The sequence below is a fragment of the Staurois parvus genome, unplaced genomic scaffold, assembly GCF_062004578.1.
Source record: "Staurois parvus isolate SC_StPar_1 unplaced genomic scaffold, SC_StPar_1.0 ptg000655l, whole genome shotgun sequence".
Classification (NCBI taxonomy): Eukaryota; Metazoa; Chordata; class Amphibia; order Anura; family Ranidae; genus Staurois; species Staurois parvus.
In genome coordinates this window covers 744,059-767,122 of record NW_028318451.1, presented here as the reverse complement: position 1 = coordinate 767,122, position 23,064 = coordinate 744,059, and the positions used below count along the sequence as shown (strand labels likewise).

Here is a 23,064-nt window from a genome sequence, read left to right as displayed (position 1 = left end):
TTTCTTCAGTGTTATCACATGAAAAGAAAGAATAAAATATTTACAAAAATGGGAGGGGTGTACTCACTTCTGTGAGATACTGTATTTTCCCATGGGCAGTTCACAAGGTAGGGTTTATAAATGGGGTAGATTGTCTGTGAAGCAGTACACATAAACTTGGATGTCAACGTCCAGTAGCAGAAGGGCCTGAGTAGCTTTGTAACAAGCGCTGGGTGGAAGTGGTGGTAAATGTGCAAACTTGGTCTGACAACACCTCATTGCTGTCATTTTTGCCACCACGCTTGAAATATTTAACAATGTACAAATGAATAATTTTAAACACCTGGAAAGGGAGGTTACACAGGGGTGTGGAAATTTAAAAAAAAAAATAAAACTACTTGGCCAAGGGCCTAAAGCACGGTCCCAACCTACTTGTCATTCATGAAAATGTAGCAGTCCTGATTGAAAAAAAACAAACAGTATTTTTTTTAACCAAAACCATATTTAAAGGAGAGGTGCTTTTAAAAGCAAAAGAGGCTTTATTGCAACATAAACTTTGCATGTTCTTAACACTGCTTATCTCCTCCTCCCATCCCTGTCTCCAGAACCACAGTCGGGAACTAGCAGGCATGGGAGAGATCTTGCAGTGTATTGAGCACCGATATGGGGCTTGTTAGGAAAGGGGAGTGTTGGGCTCTTTTACCGCATCTGCTGAGCGAGTAAATAAAGTGTTGGCCCCATTGAGGGGGGGAACCCCTTTATTCCTTCAGGTTATCTTCACACATGGAAGCACTTGGGTGCTCAGTACTAGTGCCTGCTGAGCAGCCTAGTCAACCTCTACTGTCCACTCTGTTAGGCCATGTTCACACCTCGCTGTAATTCTGCCTGCAATTTCAAAACAAAGGTTCAGGTGTTGTCATTTTCAATGGCACCTAAAACACAGTGCAGATTTCCTGCAATTGTTGCACAATGGCATCACGTGAAGCTTGTCACCCAAAAAGGAGCAGGAGCTTCTTTTGGGCAACAAGCTTCATGCAATGTGCTGTGTCAAGTTTGTTGTGTGATTTACTGTGCAGCAATTTGCATCAGGTGAAGCTTGTGGTCAAAAAAAAGTAGCAGGAGCTTCTTTTGGGCAACAAGCCTCACAGTGTGATTTGCAACGTTGCAAAACCCCAAGCTGTAGGTGCGTTTTGCAATTGCAAGCAGAATTGCAGCAATTCTGCCACAGTCCGAAAATGTCCAGGCATGAATGGAGCTGCCCTGGTTCACGTATATGCAATTCTGGATGCGTTTTCAAATGCACAGCTTCGCATGACAGGCTACATATTATGTTGTTCACACAGATGCAATCCACACACATTGCGTTTTGAGTGCCATTACACATAGGGTCCTGTGTGAGGGTCCTGCGTGATCACCCAAGCAGGATCCAGTGCCTGAAGCAACTTTTACAGGACAGTCCTACAGTGTGGGGTCTGGGTATAGCTTCCAGCGTTTAACCTAGGTTGCGCTACTTCTGATGAAATAGCAGGCAATAAGCAGTTTATAAGGTTGAAAGGAAAACAAAAAAAAAAAAATCACAGTTCCATTTAGTGCTGTGGGGGTATGTATGGGTGTTTGATTTTTATCCTCTAACAAATTCCCACAGCTCTATATACTCTGCTTCTTGAAAAAATACATCCATCCAAAAGGTTTTTGGAAGTTGTCAACGTTTTCAGCTACTAGTACCAATTCCTGGGGGAAGGAGTTCCACATTTTTAACTGCCCTAGCAGTCAAAAAAATTCCTCTAGCAAAGGTTAATCCTCTTATCTCCTAACTTCAGATTGCAGATGCATGTCCTCTTCCAGGTCCCTAGAGTAAACCATTTATTACAGTTACTGAAGTAAAATTTGATATTTATACATTGATATATCCCTCCTTAAGTGCCTCTCAAGTATGCCCTTTTTAATGCATGAGATTATTTTGCTAGCTGCACCTTGGCATTGCATGCTATTGTGAAGTGTGATCTATAAGCATCTCCTTTTCCACCACCAATTCTCGTAGCCCCTCCTACTGTATTGTTGACACCCAAGTGCATAACTTTAAATTTCTCAATATTTTTAATAAACAAATTAACCACTTCCTGTCTACCCTATAGCAGATATACTGCTACAGGGCGGCACAGGTGTGTAAAGTCACGTATATACGCACGCAATTTTGCATTTCCGGGTAGGGAGCGCGTGCGAGCCGCACGCCCTACCTGCGCCGCTTTTCGCAGCGGCGGCTGTCAATCACCGGGTCCCGGACGGTGATTTCTGACAGGAAAGAGAAGTGTTTTGTTTACTAACAGTTTACCTCCCTGCCAACTCAGGCACACTGCTTTGGATGGCTGTGCACATCCAAAGCAATGTGCTTACATTGAAGCACACTAACACAGGCCCCTAGTAAAACACTCCCAGCACACTTTTAACCCTTTGATTATTTAGGAACAAAAAAATTCCAGTATCTATACCGCCATTTGCATTTGTAAATGCTAAAAAACATTTCACGTAAACCATTTAATTTACATGTATCAGAGTTTTTTTTTTTAGCAAAGACATGTTGGTCTAAATTTGATGAAATTTTATTTTTTTACTGGACATGTTTAATAACAATATTTTTTACTTTTTTTCTATTTTCTCAATTGTCAGGTTTTTTTTATAGCACAAAAAAATAAAAAATGCACAGGTGATCAAATACCATCGAAAGAAAGCTCAATTCATGGGGGGAAAAAAAGACAATTTCATTTGGGTGCAACGTTGCATGACTGCGCAATTGTCACTTAAAGTAACAGCGCTGTAACACAAAAAATGGCAAAATCTAGATAAAACAATATCCCCCTGGACTTCCACTATCCAATTTCTCATTTACTTCCTCACAGAATGAAAACAGTTTGGTCTGACATAAATTCCAAATAAAATAATAAACCAGTTCACCAAAAAGGGAGACTGGGTCCATCAACCCAGAACACTAGCAAAAAACTGAGGTCTCACAGAGTGGGGTATGGTTATAGGGACATACTCAGTTCTGCCAGTGTCCAATCACCTGAAGGTACTATCCAGCCTTTGTGCTGGGCTGTACGATTATGATACCTGAATAGTCTTGCTCTATAATTGCCAGAAATATCAATAGTAATTGTGGACAGGTTGCACATTACACATTACACATACGATACATTTTGCACATTGCTAACATAACCTTCCAGGGATGTTTAATGATATGGTAAAAGATCACAAATGAGCTTTTTCAATATAAAATGGAGAAGCCTGTGTAAATCTTCCCTCATATGTGCTGAAAATACTAAGCAACTCATCCCTAAAAAAAATTTGGGTTGATTTGGTCTGTTCTATTTGCTAAGCATTTACTTAGGAAAAGGAATCAAATCTGTCCTATGATGTTCTCGTTTTTTCTCCCAGGAATCACAATTACACTTCTCTTACAGTTCTACTCTATTTGCTTCAAAAGTGAAGTTCAAGACAGAACTGGCTAAATGTATTCCTAAACTAATGAGGAAAGTAAAGTACAGCTGAAACAAAACCATGCCCACACATAAAATCCCATTCCTTTTTATTGAAGTATTGTAGCAAATAAACACTCAAAGAACAAGACTATGAACATCAGTTTATATGTACCACAAAAATGTGTTTTTGAAGAAATATCACATTTAAAAAATCCTGGTTAAATCCTTAAAGGGAACAAGTGTATGTAGCATTTGACCTCATTGTAATCCATGGCCCATTTTTGCATTAAAATCACTTTTTTTTTTTTTTAATTTATTTCTGCCTGCTGTAGCTCCTCCCCTTAACAAATCCCAATTTATGGGTGTTCCCCCAAGGAAGGTAGGACACAGCACTGTAGCCAACACAAGGATTGTACAGTGTTCCAATCTGTTACCTCTCACACAGTGTTGACTGAATTAAATAGTTTTAACTTCATCAACTGCATTCTTGAGTACTTAGATGCACTTTGGGGAAGAAATACAAAGTATTCCAAGGCAGTCAGTGCTGGCGAAGGCTGGGATTAGCCAGTTGCTAGTAAACATTCAGTTGCTTGAATTCACATTGTGAAATGTCTGCCCAGTCAGCGAATGTTTATGAGCAGCTGGCTGACGGTGTTAAAATGTTTGTATAACTTCTCCAACCTATGTCCAGGCAGCCAAGGAGGCTGGGGAGGAAGGCGGCGCTGTGTGATCAACCAGCAGCTAGTAAACATTTGTTTAAATGTATACTAGCAGATGGTTGATTTGTTGTAATCTATGCTGACCCCTCTCCCTGCTACATCCACCTATTCCCTTGGTGGACTGAATTAGAACATTTTAAATGTGATGGTACTTCTTCATTAAATGCCATATTCTGCCTAGTGCAAAGTTCAGTGCGCGATGGAATGACAAAAAAAAAACAAACAAACACCTGTATTAGAACCTCCTATCCCTCCCACTCACATACCATAGACAACCTTGTCGGCCTATAATTCCCACTACTTCTTGAGTAAACTCCATGTACCATCAAGTATAGGTCCAGCGTGCATTCTTGCCTCCCACAATGCAGCATTTTGTACCCAAGAAGCCAATATACACATGGGTTAATTCACATAGCAGAATGCAGGAATGGACTTCCAGGGAAGGCTTATGTAGGTAGAGGTCTTTGTGGGAGTACTGGTGGTGGCAAATATAGATCAAGAAAGGTGGGTAAGGAGGATTAAAAACAGGTATACATTAACATAAATATGTTTTTGAAGGAATGATTAGTACTCAACAAACTTCTGTCAATAAAAAGTAATTTACCTGGGCAAAATTAAGTGGGGAAAAAATTGTCCCAAAACACATTTCAGTTACTGTGATACAATGAGTAAAAACTGCAATTCTGTCAATGAGTACAATGAGTAAAAACTGCAATGCATAGTCACTGTCAAAGAGAAAAAAAACAATTTTAAAATGAACATACATGTATAAAATTAACATACATATATAAAATATGGAAGGTCTGTCTGACCTCTTCACATTATAAAAAGCATGAGTTAGTAGACATTTAATAGTTTAGGAAACACAGCCCACCGGTTGTCTCTCTAGGAGAGATCACAAAGACATGGATAACAAACAGGTAGAATATTGATTCACCTGTCAATGTCTAGCTTCAATCTCTATTGCCGTGTCCTCATGCACACGGGACATTTTCTAAACTGTCCTAGAAGCCTTCCTCCAGGCAGCAGTGTTTTGGCAAAAAAAACAAAAAAAACAAAAAAAAACACCTGACACTTGTTAAAGTGTATAGCGCTTTTACAAGTGTTTACAGGTATCAAGCATTTGGGCATTAATTTTATTATATATGGGGTCAAAAAACGCAATCTCTAATCACCTTGTGTCGCCAAGCCACAAAATATTAAAAAGGATATCCTCTTTGTAAGAGTTAAAAATAGATACTGTTCTATGCAAACCTTTAAATTTCATATAACATACATATCCATTATGTAAACCCTCATACCTCTGAAAGGCAATCCAAATAAAAAAATTGATTAAATACTGTGCAAAATACACTAATCACAAGTGTACATAAAGAACTGTGAAATATGGTCAAAACAACAAAATGGTAACTTATTGTCCATATAGACATAGGATAATCTTCCTTCAAATGGTCAGAGTGTGTACCACCACCAAATAATTAGATGGAGGCTTACCAGAAATGGAGACTCCTTAATTATAGGGGGTTCCAATAATATATTTAAGAGGTCTCCATTTCTGGTAAGCCTCCATTTCATTATTTGGTGGTGGTACACACTCTGGTGACCATTTGAAGGAAGATTATCCACATTGCACCTACAGCATCGATTTAAAGTACATCACTGATTATGGAGTCTTTATCTTTATATGGACTTTAATATGTCTAGATGAACAATAAGTTGTTTTGACCATATTTCACAGTTCTTTATGTACACTTGTGATTAGTGTATTTTGCACAGTATTATTTAATCAATTTTTTATTTATTTGGATCGCCTTTCAGAGGTATGAGGGTCTACATAATGCATATGTATATTATATGAAATGTAATGGTTCACATAGCGCAGTATCTATTTTAAATAAATACATTTTATTGACCAGAATAGATCATTTATTCTGGCTGCTGAAATGGATTAATGCACAAGCGCTAAACATACCTAGCATTTACACACGAACGTGTTTCAAGCTTTTTTCTGCCAAATCTTTGCTGTTCTTGGATGCACTGGCAATATTTTTTTCCGGTCTCTACACTCATCTGCCAATAAATGCAGATGGCCCTAGAACCAGCTACAAAATGCCCAGTGTGCATAAGGGCCTGAAAAGTGACACTTTAAAGTCCAATCAGTTTAAATCCACTAAATATATTCTAGGTGCATCAAAAGAAACCATTCCATCCGGTTACAGTGCATTTTAAAAAGTAGTGCATACACTACTTTTGCCACAGTGCGGTGCGATTTTAGCCCATTCAAAACAAATGGGCTTGAAATTGTACTGCACAGAGCCGCATGTGAATCGCACAGGAAAGCACAATGCATTCCTGTGCGATTCAGTCCCAGGAATGATATGAACCTGCCTTTAGTGTTTGTTTTCTTTGTGAATTAGCCACAGTGTAAGTAGAAAAACATTTCCCCTGCCAGCAAGCACACTAAACAAAAAGGACCCTTATTCCCTGTTTGACTCAGGGAGAATGTTGAACCACTGCTTTTGAGATAGAGCTAAGCAAATCTGCAGATGTTTGACACTCCCCCTACTGAGCCAGAGCTCTCTGATTGCAAGGTAGCATGAGCTTTGCAAAGAGATCACTGCTTCCCCACAGAGAGAAAGGATTTCGCTGTGCAGTATGCTGATAGAGGACAAACTTCTCTACTCAGGGTGCAGCTACTTTGAAAATAATTCAAACTGTATGACATTGAATGCCTTTTGCTTTGATTCATTTGGAACTGTATATTCAGCAGGTTTACACTGGGCGTTCATTTTAGATTTAAAATGTCAGTTCAATCAAAACTGATTAAACTCTTTTTTGGGAAGATACTGAAGGACTATATAGACGAAGGGTTTCATATATGGCTCATGGCCTTCAGTAGTGATTTCTTCGTACATGAGTTATCCTCCTAACTCTGCGTTCACCCAACAACATGGAGTCTGAATCTTGTGCAGCATTCTACATCAGTTCTGAGTGGACTAAACTTTAAACAAAAAAAAAAATGGAATGGTACTTAGAGTGAAAAAAAGGATTCTTCACCGATTCCGCTGTTTCTTAGTATACAAAATATGCTTCAAATCATGTCAGTATGCATTGTACCCCTCTTCTGACAACCTCCTTTAAACATACAGCTAAAATTTCACAGACTTCTCTCGTGGAATGTTGGCCTTCTCAAAATAATGAAGCTACTAAAAGTTTTAAATTTGCAACACCAGTCCTGCAGCAGATATATTGTCTCCTCCACCTGCTGTCTGGAAAACTTCAGTACAGACCAAGACAGGTGCTAGACAGATCTCATAAGTGTCCTCTTCCCAACAAGACACAGGACGATTTACCTTAAAAGGTATCCTCTGGCTGCCAACTTCTCTGCTGATTGAGAAAGAATCATCCATAATGAGTTTAGCCTTGCGAGTATCAATATGTGCAGAACCACAAACATGTCTATTAGCAGTAAGAGATGCCTTTGCTGTAGCAGACATTGTGTTCTTCCACATGGAGCCTTTGCCCACCAACATAGCCTGAAATGCAAGTGTGTGAACATGCAGCCGGGTCAGCCTCCTCTGACCCTCTTCAAGTTCCATGGATGTAAGCAGGTGATAAAGTTCACGCATTTGGTCCAGAATGGAAGCCACACGAGGATAAGGGTCAGATAAGACTGTAATGTTTCCCCCTTTAATTAAACTGAGAAGATTTGGAAGTTCTTGCTCATTCATTCCCAGAGAGTCAGAATAAGGAATGACATACTCTAGCAAGTCTTTCATGAGGTTTTGTTCCACAAAGGATGCCATCTCAAAGTGGCAGCCTATATTTTGGTCCATGGACAACACCATTTCTTGAATCGCCTTCAATCTTGCTTCACGCTGACCTGAACAAATAATTAAAAATTGTAATTGACAATATATACAATTTATAACTAGATTCTAGTTTATACTTTTTGCTCCCCTCTGTTTTTTTTCCTGTTTTGCCTTACACCCTTGCATTAGGCAGTATTTTTTGGCTGCATTCATACTTTATTTTTAGGCACATACATTTTTAGCTAAACAAAAAGAAGCACATGAAAATACACATGTTGCAATGCACTTTGTTTTGCATGTCAATGAACATTTGTGAGAAATCACAATTATGTGTGTTGACATGCATTTTCATTTATGTCAATAAAAACAAGATATGCATTAACATGCTTTGGTGTAATTTTAAACCCTGGGGAATGCGATGTTCCAGCCATTTTGCAGTCTTCTATGAAAGACAGCGAGTCAATTCAGGAAACTGAGAAATCTTGCAAACCTTGTATTCCATGCAGGTAATATTTGCAATAGTTGCAAGACAAACAGAATATCTTAATCGTACAGTACAGGGCACAGTATTCATACTCCATGGGTGTACTTTCAGATGGACATTCGCAAAGCTTTTAGAGGACAAGCCCCCTGGGTGCCCTACCCCACTTTGTGAGTCCTCAGCTTTGTGTTAAGTGTCTGAAGTTGATGGGCCTTTTCTCCTTCACGGAGAAAATCACCCTTAGTTTAATTTTTCTTTTAAACTTTTAATTCTTCAGCCCTCACGGTAATCTAATCTTATTGGCACTTGGTGTAAATGCTTGGTGTAAAAATTAGCCACAGGGTTCTATACAAGTCCAGGGCTATGGTCCACGGTTATGGAACCCAGTCCCTGAAAGCCCCAGGAAGATTGGCGGGAAGGGGTGTTATGCGAAGCGTGCCAGAAGAAGCCTGAACTTAAATTACAGTCTAGCATTAGAACAGGTAAGTCAGTTACTAAAAAATGGGCTATTTTTGAAGTGTATTTACCTTGCAGTGTACACTTTTCAAACTTGACGCCAAAATCCAGCCACTCAGAGCTTAGATGTATGACCAGGTGCTGTATCACACCAATGGTTGCACACTTTACCTCCAATTCCACCTAGAGCATTTATAAGGTACTCAGGTGCTTCCAATTGTAATTTCGCCACAAGGATTCATTACAGTGTGGTCTAAACCTAGGTTACTGAATACTTCTTACAAACAACGTTTACTTTATACTCCACACCCTATTCCATTAGTACCCCACAGGGGAATACCCTCACCTGTAGCTATAGGAGACCAGGCAAAAGGGTGCCAGTTCAACTTAGTCACAGTTCTGAGAACACTGAAGTGCACCCCAGAACAGGACAATGAGACATATATGACAGCTGGGCATTAAGGCCCACCACCCTAATGCCACATACAGTGTGGAAAATAATTATTTGATCCCCTGAAGATTTTGTAAGTTTGCCCACTTACAAAGAAATGAAGGGTCTATATTTTATATCATAGGTGTATTTTAAATAGAAACAGAATACCAACCAAAATTCCAGAAATAAAACACATGATACAAATGTTATAAACGGAGTTGAAGTTCACTGAGTAAAATAAGTATTTGATCCCCAAGCAAAACATGACTTAGTACTTGGTGGAGAGACCCTTGTTGGCAAGCACACAGAGGTAAGACGTTTCTTGTAGTTCGTTACAAGGTTTGCACACGTCTCAGGAGGGATTTTGGTCAACTTTTCTTTACAAATCTTCTTAAAATCCTTAAGGTTTCTTGGCAACTGGATGTTTCAGCTTCCTCCATAAATGTTGTATAGGATTAAGGTCTGGAAACTGTCTGGGCCACTCCATGACTTTAATGTGCTTCTTGAGCCACCACTTTGTTGCCTTGGCGGAATGTTTTGGGTCATTGTCATGCTGGAAGACCCATCCACGACCCACCTTCAGTGTTCTGGCTGAGGGAAGAAAGTTCTCATCCAAGATTTTACAATACATGGCGCCTCAATGCAGCAAACTCAGCCTGTATCTTTAGCAGAGAAACAGCCTCAAAGCATAATGTTTCCACCACCGTGCCTAAATGTAGGGACGATGTTCTTAGGGTGATAGCATTTTTCTTCCCCAAACACAAGAGTCAAGTTAATCTCAAAGAGCTCAATTTTGGTCTCATCTGACCACAGCACTTTCTCCCAATCCTTCTCTGAATCATTTAGATGTTCATTGGCAAACTTCAGACAGGCCTGTACATGTGTCTTTTTGAGGAGGGGGACCTAGCGGGTGCTGCCGGATTTCAATCCAAGGCGGCGTATTTTGTTACCAATGGTTTGCTTGGGGACTGTGGTCCCAACTGCCTTCAGATCATTCACAAGTTCCTCCTGTGTTGTTCTGGGCTGATTATCCAGCACTATTCTCATGATCATCCTTACCCCATGAGGCGAAATCTTGAATGGAGCTCCAGACTGAGAACGATTGATGGTTATTTTGTATTTCTTCCATTGTTCACAACAGTTGTCTCCTTCTCACCAAGCTTCTTGCTGATTGTCTTGTAACCCATTCCAGCCTTATGCAAGTCTAAAATTTTGTCCTTGATGTCCATTGACAGCCCTTTGGTCTTGAGCATAGTGATGGTGATGTTTGAATGGAAAAAAAGATTCTTTGAACAGGTGTCTTTTATATACAAAGAGTTGCCCTTAGGAGCACCTTCTTAAATTGACAGGACTAATCTGTGCACTACATGAGCACATAGCCAGCCTGTTAGAGCCAGAATTATTGTTGGTTGGTAGGGGACCAAAATACTTATTTTACTCACTGAACTGGAACTCAGTTGATAACATGTGTATCGTGTTTTCTGGATTTTTGGTTGATATTCTGTCTCTATAATTTTATCATAGTTCTATATTAAATGATTAGACACTTAATTTCTTTGTAAGTGGGCAAACTTACAAAATCTGCAGGGGATTTAATAATTATTTTCCCCACTGTATATGTGTATTGCGGTCATAAAAAGGATTTTAAAAATTCTCAAAATTTAAATGGCTAATAATACTTAGAAGAAAAACACTGTTAGGACAAACAACCACAATTTTGTCTCTCTCTGAATCAACTGCAGGCTTATGGTACTGACTTATAGGCACCATTAAGGCCCCTCACACCTTTGCACGGTTACTGCAATGCACATGCACTGGTACAATTTACTCTGAATTTACACAACATAACATATTGTGTGTACCAATGCAGCACAATGGTGTGAACAAACCTTAACATTAAGCAGACAGCAATTATTTTCATATTTTTTATATGTCAAGCTCACAGTATGCTGCTCACAGTGAACATTTACATAAATAATAAAAAAAAAATACAAAGTATAAAGTGCAGGCACCTAAAGTTGCCTTACATATGTACAGCCTAGAGATAGGAATGCCTGGAAAAAGATAAAAAATGGTAAAATTAAAAAAAAAAAAAAAAAAAAAAAAAAAGTGTGGAGTAAGTCCTTTTAAAATGATATACAATATATCTATGACATGGTAATCAAACTATAGAACATGAAAAGCTTAATGAAAGGTTCTCAGACTTTATGCAAAGTTCTCTTAGCTGAAAACAAGCAAATCCTGGAATATATCTCAAGTAACAGTACTTTTGAATGGAGGTCTCAGACAAGAGAAATGTGCGTTTCTGCCACTGAGGAGCACTGCAAGGGAAAGGCTCCAATTTAGTTTGCTTGTGGGCTCAAATCAAAAATACAGTTGGGTGACTGTTGGGATACAGTAGATGATAGTTTCAGGCCTTAATTGAGAGGCAAGTGGGTAAATTTGACAAATTAGTTTGTCTTTTTTAACCTTTAAAAACATACTACTAATGTTCTCCACCATCACAGCATAATGTTTATAGATGCCTGTAAATTGTTTATTTTCCTCTCAGTAAAATGGTGAGAATAATAACTAGAGCAGTATTTTTCAACTGGGGTTTCCTTGAAAAGGTCCCCAGGGGCTCTGTCATGACCTACCCATCTTCTGCTTGTGATTGAAGGGCAGATTGCATTCCCACATAGCGGACAGTCAATCTGCATAGCCTCAGAGGGAAACTTGCATCACTGTCCTGCACTGATCTTAGCTGGCCCTCTCCTCCTGTCTGTCCCAGGTGCCGTGTGACATCACTTGGGAGGGATTAGAGAGGGTGGGAGGAGATCAATGCACCAGATACAATCCAGAAACTTTCCTGAGCTACTCTGCATGAGGAAAACCGCTACTGTCTCCAGTATTGATCCCTGCCAGTACAGTTTCCTCTTGGCCCCTCTGTACTGTGCCATGCTCTACTGGCCCTCCTATAAAGTTCTCTCCTGGCACCCCTATGCTGTCCCATCCTGGATCTCCTGTGCTCTGCCCTGCTGACCTCCTGTACACTGCTTATCTCAAATTTGATCCAGAACTGAGCATCTGTGCAAAAAAAAGCAAGCAGAAGTTTCACATTGTTTAATGCTGGAAGAATAATTGTTATACCTACAGTTCGCTGGTCACATCAATGTTCCGTGAGCTGTACATACAAAAATTTCAGGGGTTTCCTGAGAGCTCAGACTTTTTGCCAGGGGTTCCTCAAAAGGTACACTGTGGAGATGTTCTAGAGTTTAGTAACATTTCCACAGTGAAATTTCTGCGGAGAGCAAAAGTTGCAATTTGCAGTGTAACAAAATGACTTTCGATTTGTAAAAACTATTCCACATGGATTTTTTTTTTTTCAAAAAATTTCAAATTTTTTTCAAAAATAAAAAGGGGGAAAACAAACAAAACATTTTTTCCCATGGCTTTATAATTTCAAGAAATGATACATCTCTAGTACGTACAGCAGCCTTCAAGTCCCTACCTCTCTACCTGCATCTTGGGCTGTTCTGATCACCAACACTCCTGGCAATGTTGAAGCTTGCAGCTCCATTTCCAATATTATCCAACTGACCCATCACTATGATCTGTTGACAAGATTATGCATAAGGAAGGCTTTAACACTACCAAGATGTGCCAAAACTGTGCCCATTAGAATGGCTCAGAATTTGGCTGTAGCCACAGTATTTTGGAGGCTGCTGCAGGTATATGAAGACACCTCTAACCACAGAGTTGCATTTATCCTCACCTGGTTTGAAAGGGAAGCTATCCATCATTTGTAGCCCACCAATCACAAGAAGATCAGGCTTAAAACTTTCCAGTTGTGATCTGAAATCTTCAAGGGAGTCAATCATGGGATTGTGAGAGTCACTGTGTACGATGTACCTGTCAAAAATAAAATGAATTCAAGGTAAAATAAATAGGATTAGAAAAAGAAATCTCACCTGCCTTATCTATTATATTCCCTGTCCTCAGCAAGCTATTGCCCTACTGTCTGTAATTAAAAAGTTCCCTGCGATGTCCTATAGGAGTGTAAAAGTCTTCTAAAGAGTGTCCCTGCCAGCAGTTCTACACATGATAAATTGTAAATTTCTGCACTTACACTTCTTATAACCCCTATTTAAATTAGCCAGAACTCCAAGATGTTATAAACACCAATACTATGTTATATAATTACACAACAATATTCCTCCGTAGGCTGAAACCAGTCTGTTAGGAAGTATGCAGTAGTAGTGGATATTTTTTCTGCTATTGATGGTCACATGCATACATCTGGATTTTGATCCATGCACCCATTCCTTTCACCGATTGTATAACTTTGGGTACTTATTTTGGTAAAATGTAGAAATGATGATGTGGGCTCCTGCGAGAGAATAATAATGGCACAAATTGGAAGAATATTGTGCTAATGGCTTGAAGTGCTCATTGTGTGATAACTGAACCATCTGCAAATGTGATTTGCATTAGTTCTTCTGTTACACAGTGCACAATGATTGGCAATACCAAATTATTTAACTAAAAGGAATAAAGTATGCAAAATGAATGAAAGTAAATAACGCTCACCAGTTTAGTTTTCATACCCAATCATGTGCAAGAGAAATTAAACATTTTGCTAGCATAATTGGATGATGGAAGTAATCGCTTTATTTACTTTGCTAAACAGTCATTATTTCAGTAGTAAATCAACTTTATTCTGTAAAAACTTAAAAGTTTAACTTTAGCCAGTCAGGGTATAAAGACAGAGCCAAATATGCCCTTCTTTGTAGAGCTGTGAAGCACAGTGTTGCCTATTTAAAACACAAGATTTGGTTCTGTCAAAAATCCAAAATAAAAATGAGCTTTTATTCTCATGCTTTATTCAAGGCAAAATCATGAAGATCATGGCCATTCATGCACCTTTGGCCAGCTGAAGGTATACAGGTCAGATAGAGGCATTTGTCCAGCCTTGCATACAGGGATTTCAGGCTTGGTAGTCTTCAGCAAGACCTGATCACTATGTACAAGGCAAGGATTGGGGAGCAATGAGAAATGAGGAATAAACATTGTAATTGATTATTCACATTCCAAAAAGATTTAAATAAAACAACTAAAGTTAATAAACAGATAAGTCACCTATTTGCACGTCGAGAGATGTGGTTTCCCCACCTGGCACCGGTTGGATATTCCATAATAAGGTGGATGTCAGCATCTAATACCGTCTCGCCAGCAACTGCAAGTGGACAACACAGTTAGGAAAGCAATCAAAGTGGGCCTAACATAAAAATACATTTGTTCACATCAAGTCCATGAAGGTTGCGCAGTGTGTTACTTCTCACAGACATTTGTTACTTCTCACAGAAAATCACTGGACTTCCCTTAATATTACCTTCATCTGCCTCTTCCACCAGATGGACAGCACCATCAGGCATTGTCCAGAGACAAAAATTACTTTCTGGATGGGGATGCTGGTGTTCACAGGTCATTTGCCCTATCCCCGCCCCAGTTAGAGCAGTCCTGCCACAAACACACACTATTTTTCCCAGGTGTCTTTGGTCTGCTACAGCGACATTACAGGTATATTTCTCCCTCTGGAAGTGGGCGAATCTTAAATGCTACAGAGAGGCGTGCCACAATGACCTTCTCCTGTGGGTTCAGAGCCACAAAGCTGTGGACTAACAGAAAGTAAATGACGCTGGGCATCAGTGAGCCTTAAAAAGGATCTGCATTAGACTGAGAAGCTGGTAAATGTTTGGGGGGAGGGTGTTATGGAAGAGAGGAGGGGAGTATGGCAGCTGGAGCAGTGCGTGTCTTTTTTTTTTTTTTTTTTTTTTTTTTACACAGCAAACTTGACTGGACTATGCTTATCTGTATGCTTATCTAGTTAATGAACAAATGCTCAAAAAAAAAGGAAGAGGAAGAAGAGGAAAGAGGAGGAAGAGGAAGAAGAAGGAGGAGGAATACATATAGTATATAACGAATAAACAGGAAATAGCAATACCTGACTTCCTGAAAAATCTTTATTCCTCAGCTGCTAAAAACAGATTTGCAATACTTAAAATGAGCAAAGCTTGTCTAATACAGCCATGTGTCTTAAGTTGAACTCCAGAGAAGTAGATAAAAAATACACAGAAATAGTTTTTACTGGAAAAAAAAAAAAAAGAATGTTGTGATCCAAGCACTCTTGCTGGACTGCACCTCCAGATGGTCAACCTTAACTGCAGAAGCAGCAAACCCATCTTGGTCTAGAACACTGCCCAAAATACACCCCCAGCCTACTCATTTGGCATCGGATACAAAGAAAACAAACAGAGGGCACACCGGCCTAGTGCATTATCGTAAAAAATTATTGACATACAGGACAAAGGCACATCACACTAAACAGCGGTGTCCAATCCACACTGCATACAAGTCCATAAATGGAATCTTGGACTTCCAACAGGCCAATGAGTTTCGAGGACTCAGCCAGGGAAGGAAAGCTCTGAGGAAGAGGCTGAGTCCTCGAAATGTGTTAGTTTCTTGTAAGTTCAGGATTCCGTTTATGGACTTATATGCAGCGTGGATTGGACACTGCTGTTTAGTGTGATGTGCCTTTGTGCCTTATGTCAATTGTGAGTACGATACTTATTATCCTTTTAATAAATATTTTTTACAATAATGCACTAGGCCGGTGCACCCTCTGTTTCTTTTCTTTGTATCCAGTGACTTTGGACTACCCCGGTCTGTTGAGGGCAGTAAGGAGTGCATTTTCCAGGATATCTGAATTGTTACCATAGCCATTGCTGAGTCCATCCCCAAGAGCAGGAGTACAGACTTTGCTGTGTACTCATTTGGCATCATCTGTGAGCTGTGGCTTATGGACAGACTCATCACTTGACTCACTACTCCTGTTCGTATGTTTACTGGCAACACATGGGCATTGTAGCAGAGCCGGATGGCTCCACTGGTGGATATAAAGGCAAATTTGGGGATTTACAGTACATTAGTTGCATCAATAACAAATGTAGCGTGGCAGGCAAATGTCTTAGTCTTTGGTCACACCAAATCAGACTTTCAAATCGTGCAACTTCACTTGAATTCACACAATTTCAAAGTCTGATTCAGTGTGAAGTTGGAAGACACCTGTGGGACTTCATGCACAGATGTCTATGCAAGTCGCACCCAAGCTTGCAAAAAGTAGTGCATGAAGTACTTTCCAAATCTGTGCGACTCAGACGGAGTTGGAATTGCATTGATATGACCGCTTCCGTTGCGTACAATAGGGTACTAAATACACTACCGAAATGTACATGTTTATAGTTTTGCACACAAAATGATTTGTAATTCTGGTAATCAAAACTTGTGTTCTACATACTGTACATCTGTCACTCTGCACAGCAAGATAAGTGATGCCCTTATTTCCTGGTTCATCAATGTAGTTTTCTGTGTCACCTAGCTGCCTCAAGCGTGCTTGCTGGACAATGAATTAGCAGATGTGTCCAGTAAGCAGGGAATTGAACCAGCAGCCGGTAATGCTAAACCAAGAGGTAACATGGATAACAAGTAACAAGACTTACATAGTGAATAAGGTTGAATAAAGACCATATGTCCAAGTTTAAGCTCTCGTCTCCTGCAACTCTGGTCACTCTGGTTTTTGCTATTACTGCATCATGTGACAAAAAACATTCTACAGCATAACCACTTCAATTGTAAACTCTAAACTGCTGAAAAAGAAAAAAAAAACAAAAAAAAAAACATTTGAAATCCTAAAGTGAAAGTTCAGTCAAAACACTAACTATACTTAAATTACTCCCATCCCAATCTAAGCCTATTCTATCTATCCTGTAAAGGAAAGGTCTGTATACTTACCTATCCTGATTGAGGTCCACTCACACGATCAAGTCCTAGCGCTGGCTTCGGTGAAGAGGAGAGATCGCCGACAACAGCTGCAAAGCCTCGGCAATGACGTCACCAAAGACTTACTACGGGGCATCCGTTGTTGGCTGTCTCTCTTCTACACTGAATCTGGTTCTGGGACCCGATCATATGACCAGAGCACCCTCAGAAAAGGTAAGTATACAGATCCTTCCTTTCACAGGATGCATAGAATATGCTTAAAATGGGGTCGGGAGTAGATTTAAGTATAGTCAGGGTTTGACTGAACTTCCAAATTAATATTGCTTAATCCTAATATCTTCAGATATATTTGAAGTAGTAAATTAAATGATTTTTATAAGCATGACCCAAAAAGTATCCCCAATCTTTCCACTCTCTTTTTAGAGTTTGTCCCTGGGCTCCCCCCAAAAAATTAAAATTTAGCAGCTACAAATACTGTAGCTGCTGACCATTAATATGAGGACAGTTTCCTGTCCAGGGATCCAGCGATGTCCTCACCCAAGCCATCTCTTCAGTCGGCTTCTGATGCAGGTACCAGCATCTTCAGTAAGGTTAGTGAATGGTCCCGCGGTCTTCTGGGACCTGTGAAGTGTCCCAGAAGCTTGCAGAGAAAGGAAGGGTGAACTTCCAGCGCATCTGACCAGAAGTGGGAGCGGGCATCAAAACCAGGTACCCGCTCCCCCCCAAAAAGTGCCAAATGGCAGGGAGGCAAACAAGCAGAACTTCCCTTTTTGGGTGACATTCCACATTAAGCTCGTTCCTGTAACAAGAAACACATTTCTTCACTTCATGTGAAGAAATTGTTGTAGGGGCAGCTACTGATAGAATGGTCAGTATAGCTTTTTAGGTCAGTTCGTACGGATGTAAGCATGCCCCCTGAACTACATCTCCCAAGAGCCCTTTACCCACACACACAGTGGCCAGGCTTTTAGGAGTCAAAGCAGTAGCTCTGTTTTGCTGGGGGGGGAAAAAAAAACACAACACACCACACAACAATCAATGGATTGCTGGAAGGAATACCAGGTCCTTTTCTGTACTGCATTTTTCAAAGGATAAACAAAGAAATGTACACGTATTATAGAAATGTAATGCATGTTACTCTTTATTTTGCCAAAAACATGTGAGTGCATATATAATGTCCTTTCTCCAAACTGAACGTGCCTAATTTTTCAACTCTTGCATTGTCAGTGGTTGACGGTCCTTCCTCTCCCTGCAGCCGCTGCTGGCTGACCCCACTTCTCTTAGCAAAAACTGCATCTGCAGCCCTTTCTCTCAATACCACACCTACACTCCATTTTTCTCAGCACCCACTGTGCCTGCAACTATTTCTATTTCTTTCACCTACTTTGTTTACAGCACCCCCCCCCCCCTTCTTATCAGCATTCACAGTACCAGCAGATATATTTTTCTCACCACCAGTTGTGCCTGACCACTTATTGCATCTGCACCCTCCTCTCAGAGCTTGCATCTGCACCCCTTCTCTCACCACTTACCATGCCTACACCCCCCTCCTTTTCAGAACCCACCACACCTTCAGCCCCTGTTCTATCAGTAACCATTGTGCCAGTGCCCCCCTTTTCGCAGCACCCATTGCATCTGCAGTCTTCCTTCTCTCAACATTCATGGTGCCTGCAGCCCCCCCCCCCCTCTTGACTACTAAATGCATCTACGTCTGTTCTCTCAGCAGCCACTGCACTTGCAGCCCCTCTTCTCTCAACACACCTACAGCCCCTATCAGCACCCCTCGCTCACAACACCCACTGTGCCTGAACTCACCCATCTCCCAACACCTGCATTCCCCCATCACTACCATCCACCCTTACCAGCATTGCACCTGCACATTGCCCAAATCACAACCCTGTTCCCAAAACCATCTGATCAACATACACTGCATCTTTACGCTCTCAACCATTCCTACTCTCAACAGGCCCGTTCCTCACTACATCCCTAAATCCCCTGTGGCACCTATGTATGCCTCCCCCCACCCCCACCGTTACTCTATGCCTGATAAAATCACACCACCCTATTCCCCTGAACCTAATTCTCTGCCCCCCTGCCCCACTTTCAATTATTTACACAACACAGAAGTTAGACTTACAGTACTTGTCTATGGTTACCCATATCTAGATGTTTTTCTCCACCTTAACCGCCTCCTGCCCACCATATAAGGAAATGATGGGCGCAAGGTGGTTGTCTCATTCTGGGAGGATGTCATAAGATGTCCTCTCACTCTAACTGGGGGTGTGCAGCGATTGGTGGTGCGCGGTTTCCCTGGGATCACCGATCAGCGGAAAGAGCAGAAGACTTTGGTTCTGTGATGTGATCAGCTGTGTCCATTCACAGCTGATCGATGTAAATAAGGAAATGCAGGTTATCGGCATTTCTCTCCTCCCGAGTGGTCATGCTGACAGCTCGTGAGCAGAAGAGAGCCGGTAATCGGCATTCCTTAGAGGGGACATCTACACTGATCATCAGGGCACCGGTGATCAGTGCCCTGATGAGTAGTGTAGCCCCATCAGTGCCACTTGTCAGTACCCATCAATGCCACATATCAGTGCCCTCTAACAGTGCCATATAGGAGTACTACCTTTCAGTGCCCATCACTGATGCCTGTCAATGCTCATCAGTGCCCATCACTGCAGCCTCATTAGTGCACATCAGCGAAGGAGAAAAAATTAGTCATCTACAAAATTTTATAAACAGAAACAAAGAAAAAAAACACTTTTTTCAAAATTTTCAGTTTTTGGTTTATCAAAAAATAAAAACCCAGTGGTGATTAAATACCACCAAAAGAAAGCTCGATCTCAAAAAAAATTATAAACATTTTACATGGGTACAGTGCAGCATGACCGCGCAATTGTCATTCAAAGTGTGACACCGCTGAAAGCTGAAAATTGGCCTGGGCAGGAAGGGGGTGAAAGTGCCCAGTAGCTAAGTAGTTAAACAACTGCACAGTATGCACGGGGCTTTTCCAGCTGGGAAAGAACAAGAGATATAGTGGTTTATTATTCACTGGCGTGGTTTTAGCACACTGGGTGGATGCCATCTGGTTTAGGTGCTTAGACTATCTTAAAATAGACAACAGTCGAATTTTCAGGATATAAATAACTTTAGCAACCTGTTTTTCTGCTTCAGTTTTTATTAATTATATTTTTTATTATTAACAAAATATCAGTACTTTCAACCTTTATGGATTTTAAGGAGATGTAAACCCTGGCTGAATGACATTTAGTTTGCTAAATCACTGTATTAACTGACTTTTTGTTTAAACAATATTGTTTTCGATTTTTATTCTCTCTTAGGTTCATCTCAGTGCTGCTGATCTCCTGCAGCACTTTTCAGCCACTTCCTGACCATATGCCTGCAATGTGGAAATGGATGCATGGACCCTCTCAGTGCAGGTTGCCCGATTGTAAGCGTGGATCATGCCCAGGTAATGGGTAGTGAAACATCTACCGGCTAGTGGAGATCACTGGAGTAACCGTGTCTATTTCAGTGATTTCTAGCTTCCAGGGGGATCAACCAGGTATGGTATATACATAATTACATTGGTCCAAGCTATAGTCTCAACAACTGGAACCATTCAGCATGGTCCCCAATCATGTGATCACATTACAGCTATGAATTAATTACATAGAGGTAGGCAGACTAACAAAATTCACCTGGCTCCAGCTGTCACATTATTTCTGTGTGCACACAAAGAAACAGATTTGAAAGAAGACAATAGTAAAACAAAAACCAAGTGCCACTTTGACACCTCTGTGTGGGCGCCTATGGTTTTATCCAATAGATGGTATCACTTCAGGTGGCTTATGGCTACAGCACTGGCTGCAGCTGTAGTTTATCAGTAGAGGTCTATCCACTCGCTGATATAGCAATCGATACACACATTTTAAAACAAGAGATACCACACTTGTATGGTTCTTATTGACACGTGATTTAAGTGGAACATGACAGACTAAATGAATCATAACCTTACCTATGATGCGATCGGATAACACACTAGCTTCTTCTTGACTCAGACGACCCCCTAGTAGAACATCACATCCTTCAGCAGCTAAGCGGTTTGCCATGACTGGAGCATTTCCACCTAGAGCCCAACGCATTTCAGGAAGTCTTTTAGAGGCATCCACAAGCTTTCTAAACAACGTCTCGTTGGATACATATCTCCTATTAAAATGAACAAGATTAAAATTAAGATTCCCTGCACTGTTACGGGTTGTATTTGCTTTAAGTTTAGCGGTCTTTGTATATTTTATATAAATGATAATGGTGCATTTGAATGTTGCATATCTTCAAAGTACCTCAAGATTGGTAAATGAAGGCTAAACAAAAAAAAAAAAAAGCAACAAAAGAAAACACAAAAAGCACAATTTGGTAAGAGTATGAAGCTACAAGGGTTAAAAACAGTAATTATTACACAAAATTTTAATGACATGCATGCAGTCAGAAAATCACATTATCGAGAGAAAAAAAAAATATATAGATATTAATGGCTCCTGAACAGCAACACAGAAATAAAACACTTTCTTTTGTTTAACCTGAGACATTGTAAAGATTTCACCAGTTAGTGACTGGTATGTCACTAATTAGTAAAAGGAATTAAAGTTGCCTGCCCCAAGAGGGCATTTTATGTTTTATGTGATCATAAACCTTCCGTTGCGCAGAAATTTGAAGTCTCCATTACTAATTTTTTAAAATAAATTTTCTAGTTTGACTTTCATCTAATCCTCTGGCTTTTCTACTTTGAGTTGCCGATCTCTTCAGTTCACTCTAGCATTTTCAGAAAGAGATCAGCAATGGCAGTCTAAAGGTTTCTCTCATTACGGGTTTCCTTTAATAGACAAATGTATATAAAACCCCTTCTGTTACCATTCTCAAAGCTCTTCTTTATAGCTGTTTGAGAAGTGCAAAAATTCCTGCTGATCCTGCCAGAAATACAGTGAGCTTGTAACTTCCTGTAGTGAGCTGACAACACTGTGCTACTGTTGCACTGAAATCCCAAGTGGTGTTGTCAACCCTCCCAGGTTACTACTGAACACCTGTAAAGGAAATTAGGAGAAGGGTAGATGGTAGGTAGTCCAAATCAGGAGCAATCAGCCTAGGGAAACAACCCTGCTTCTCTATGCATACAAATGCAGTGAGTGTTGTCACCCTATGATTGAAAGTGTGGGTGCTGAGGAAAAAGGGTTGCAAGTACAATGGAAGCTGAGAAAAATGAAAACCGTAAGTGCAAAAGGGTGCTGGGAAAAGGAGGGAGCAAAACACAATGGTTGTTGAGAGAAAGGGGTTGCTGGCGCAGTGGGCAGAAAGCGAAGAGGGGTGCAGATAGTGTGGGTGCTGAGAAAAGCAGGATTGTAGATGTTGTAATTTCTGAGAGGAGGTTTGCAGTTGCAATGGACATTGCAGGAAGAGGGTTGGGTGAAAGTGGACAGGAGGGCTAGCACCGAAGGGGGCTGGTGTCAACAGGACAGGCACATCTGTTTATAGGGGGTGACACTCCCAGTGACAAAATGAAAATCCGACAAAGGAGTTATCCTTAAAGGAACATTAATCTGTGCTGGATACTGGTGTGCCATAAAAGTTGTATTGTGCAATATTGCAATGCAAATCAAAAACCAGTTATAGTGGTTCACACCTTTCAGGCGAATTAATTTTGATTGCTTTTTTTGTGTGTGTTTGCAACCCCTATTTGCAAATTGTGAAACTACGTAAGACTATTGAGGTCTTAACACAATAATAAAAATCTTACAGTTTTTATTAAATAGGTTTTATTTAAAAAATCCAAATTAACATTCTAAAGTGTATTTAGTGACAACATTTATGTTCAGACACTGTGCTAAATTACTTT

General features: G+C 40.3%; 1 protein-coding gene across 1 annotated transcript in view; it reads right to left on the bottom strand.

Annotated features, from left to right (window-relative positions):
* Positions 1 to 3,545: 3,545 nt before the first annotated feature.
* The window catches only part of LOC149448842 (ADP-dependent glucokinase-like), a 40,025-nt gene continuing 20,506 nt past the window's right edge, over positions 3,546 to 23,064 (bottom strand). Inside the window, exons 3-6 of the mRNA XM_089694185.1 lie at positions 21,193 to 21,383; positions 14,475 to 14,571; positions 13,111 to 13,247; positions 3,546 to 8,057 (exon numbers count right to left, since the gene is read on the bottom strand). Of these exons, the coding sequence (XP_089550311.1) occupies positions 7,390 to 8,057; positions 13,111 to 13,247; positions 14,475 to 14,571; positions 21,193 to 21,383 (1,093 nt within the window). The 3' untranslated portion in view covers positions 3,546 to 7,389. The remainder of the gene's footprint in view (positions 8,058 to 13,110; positions 13,248 to 14,474; positions 14,572 to 21,192; positions 21,384 to 23,064) is intronic.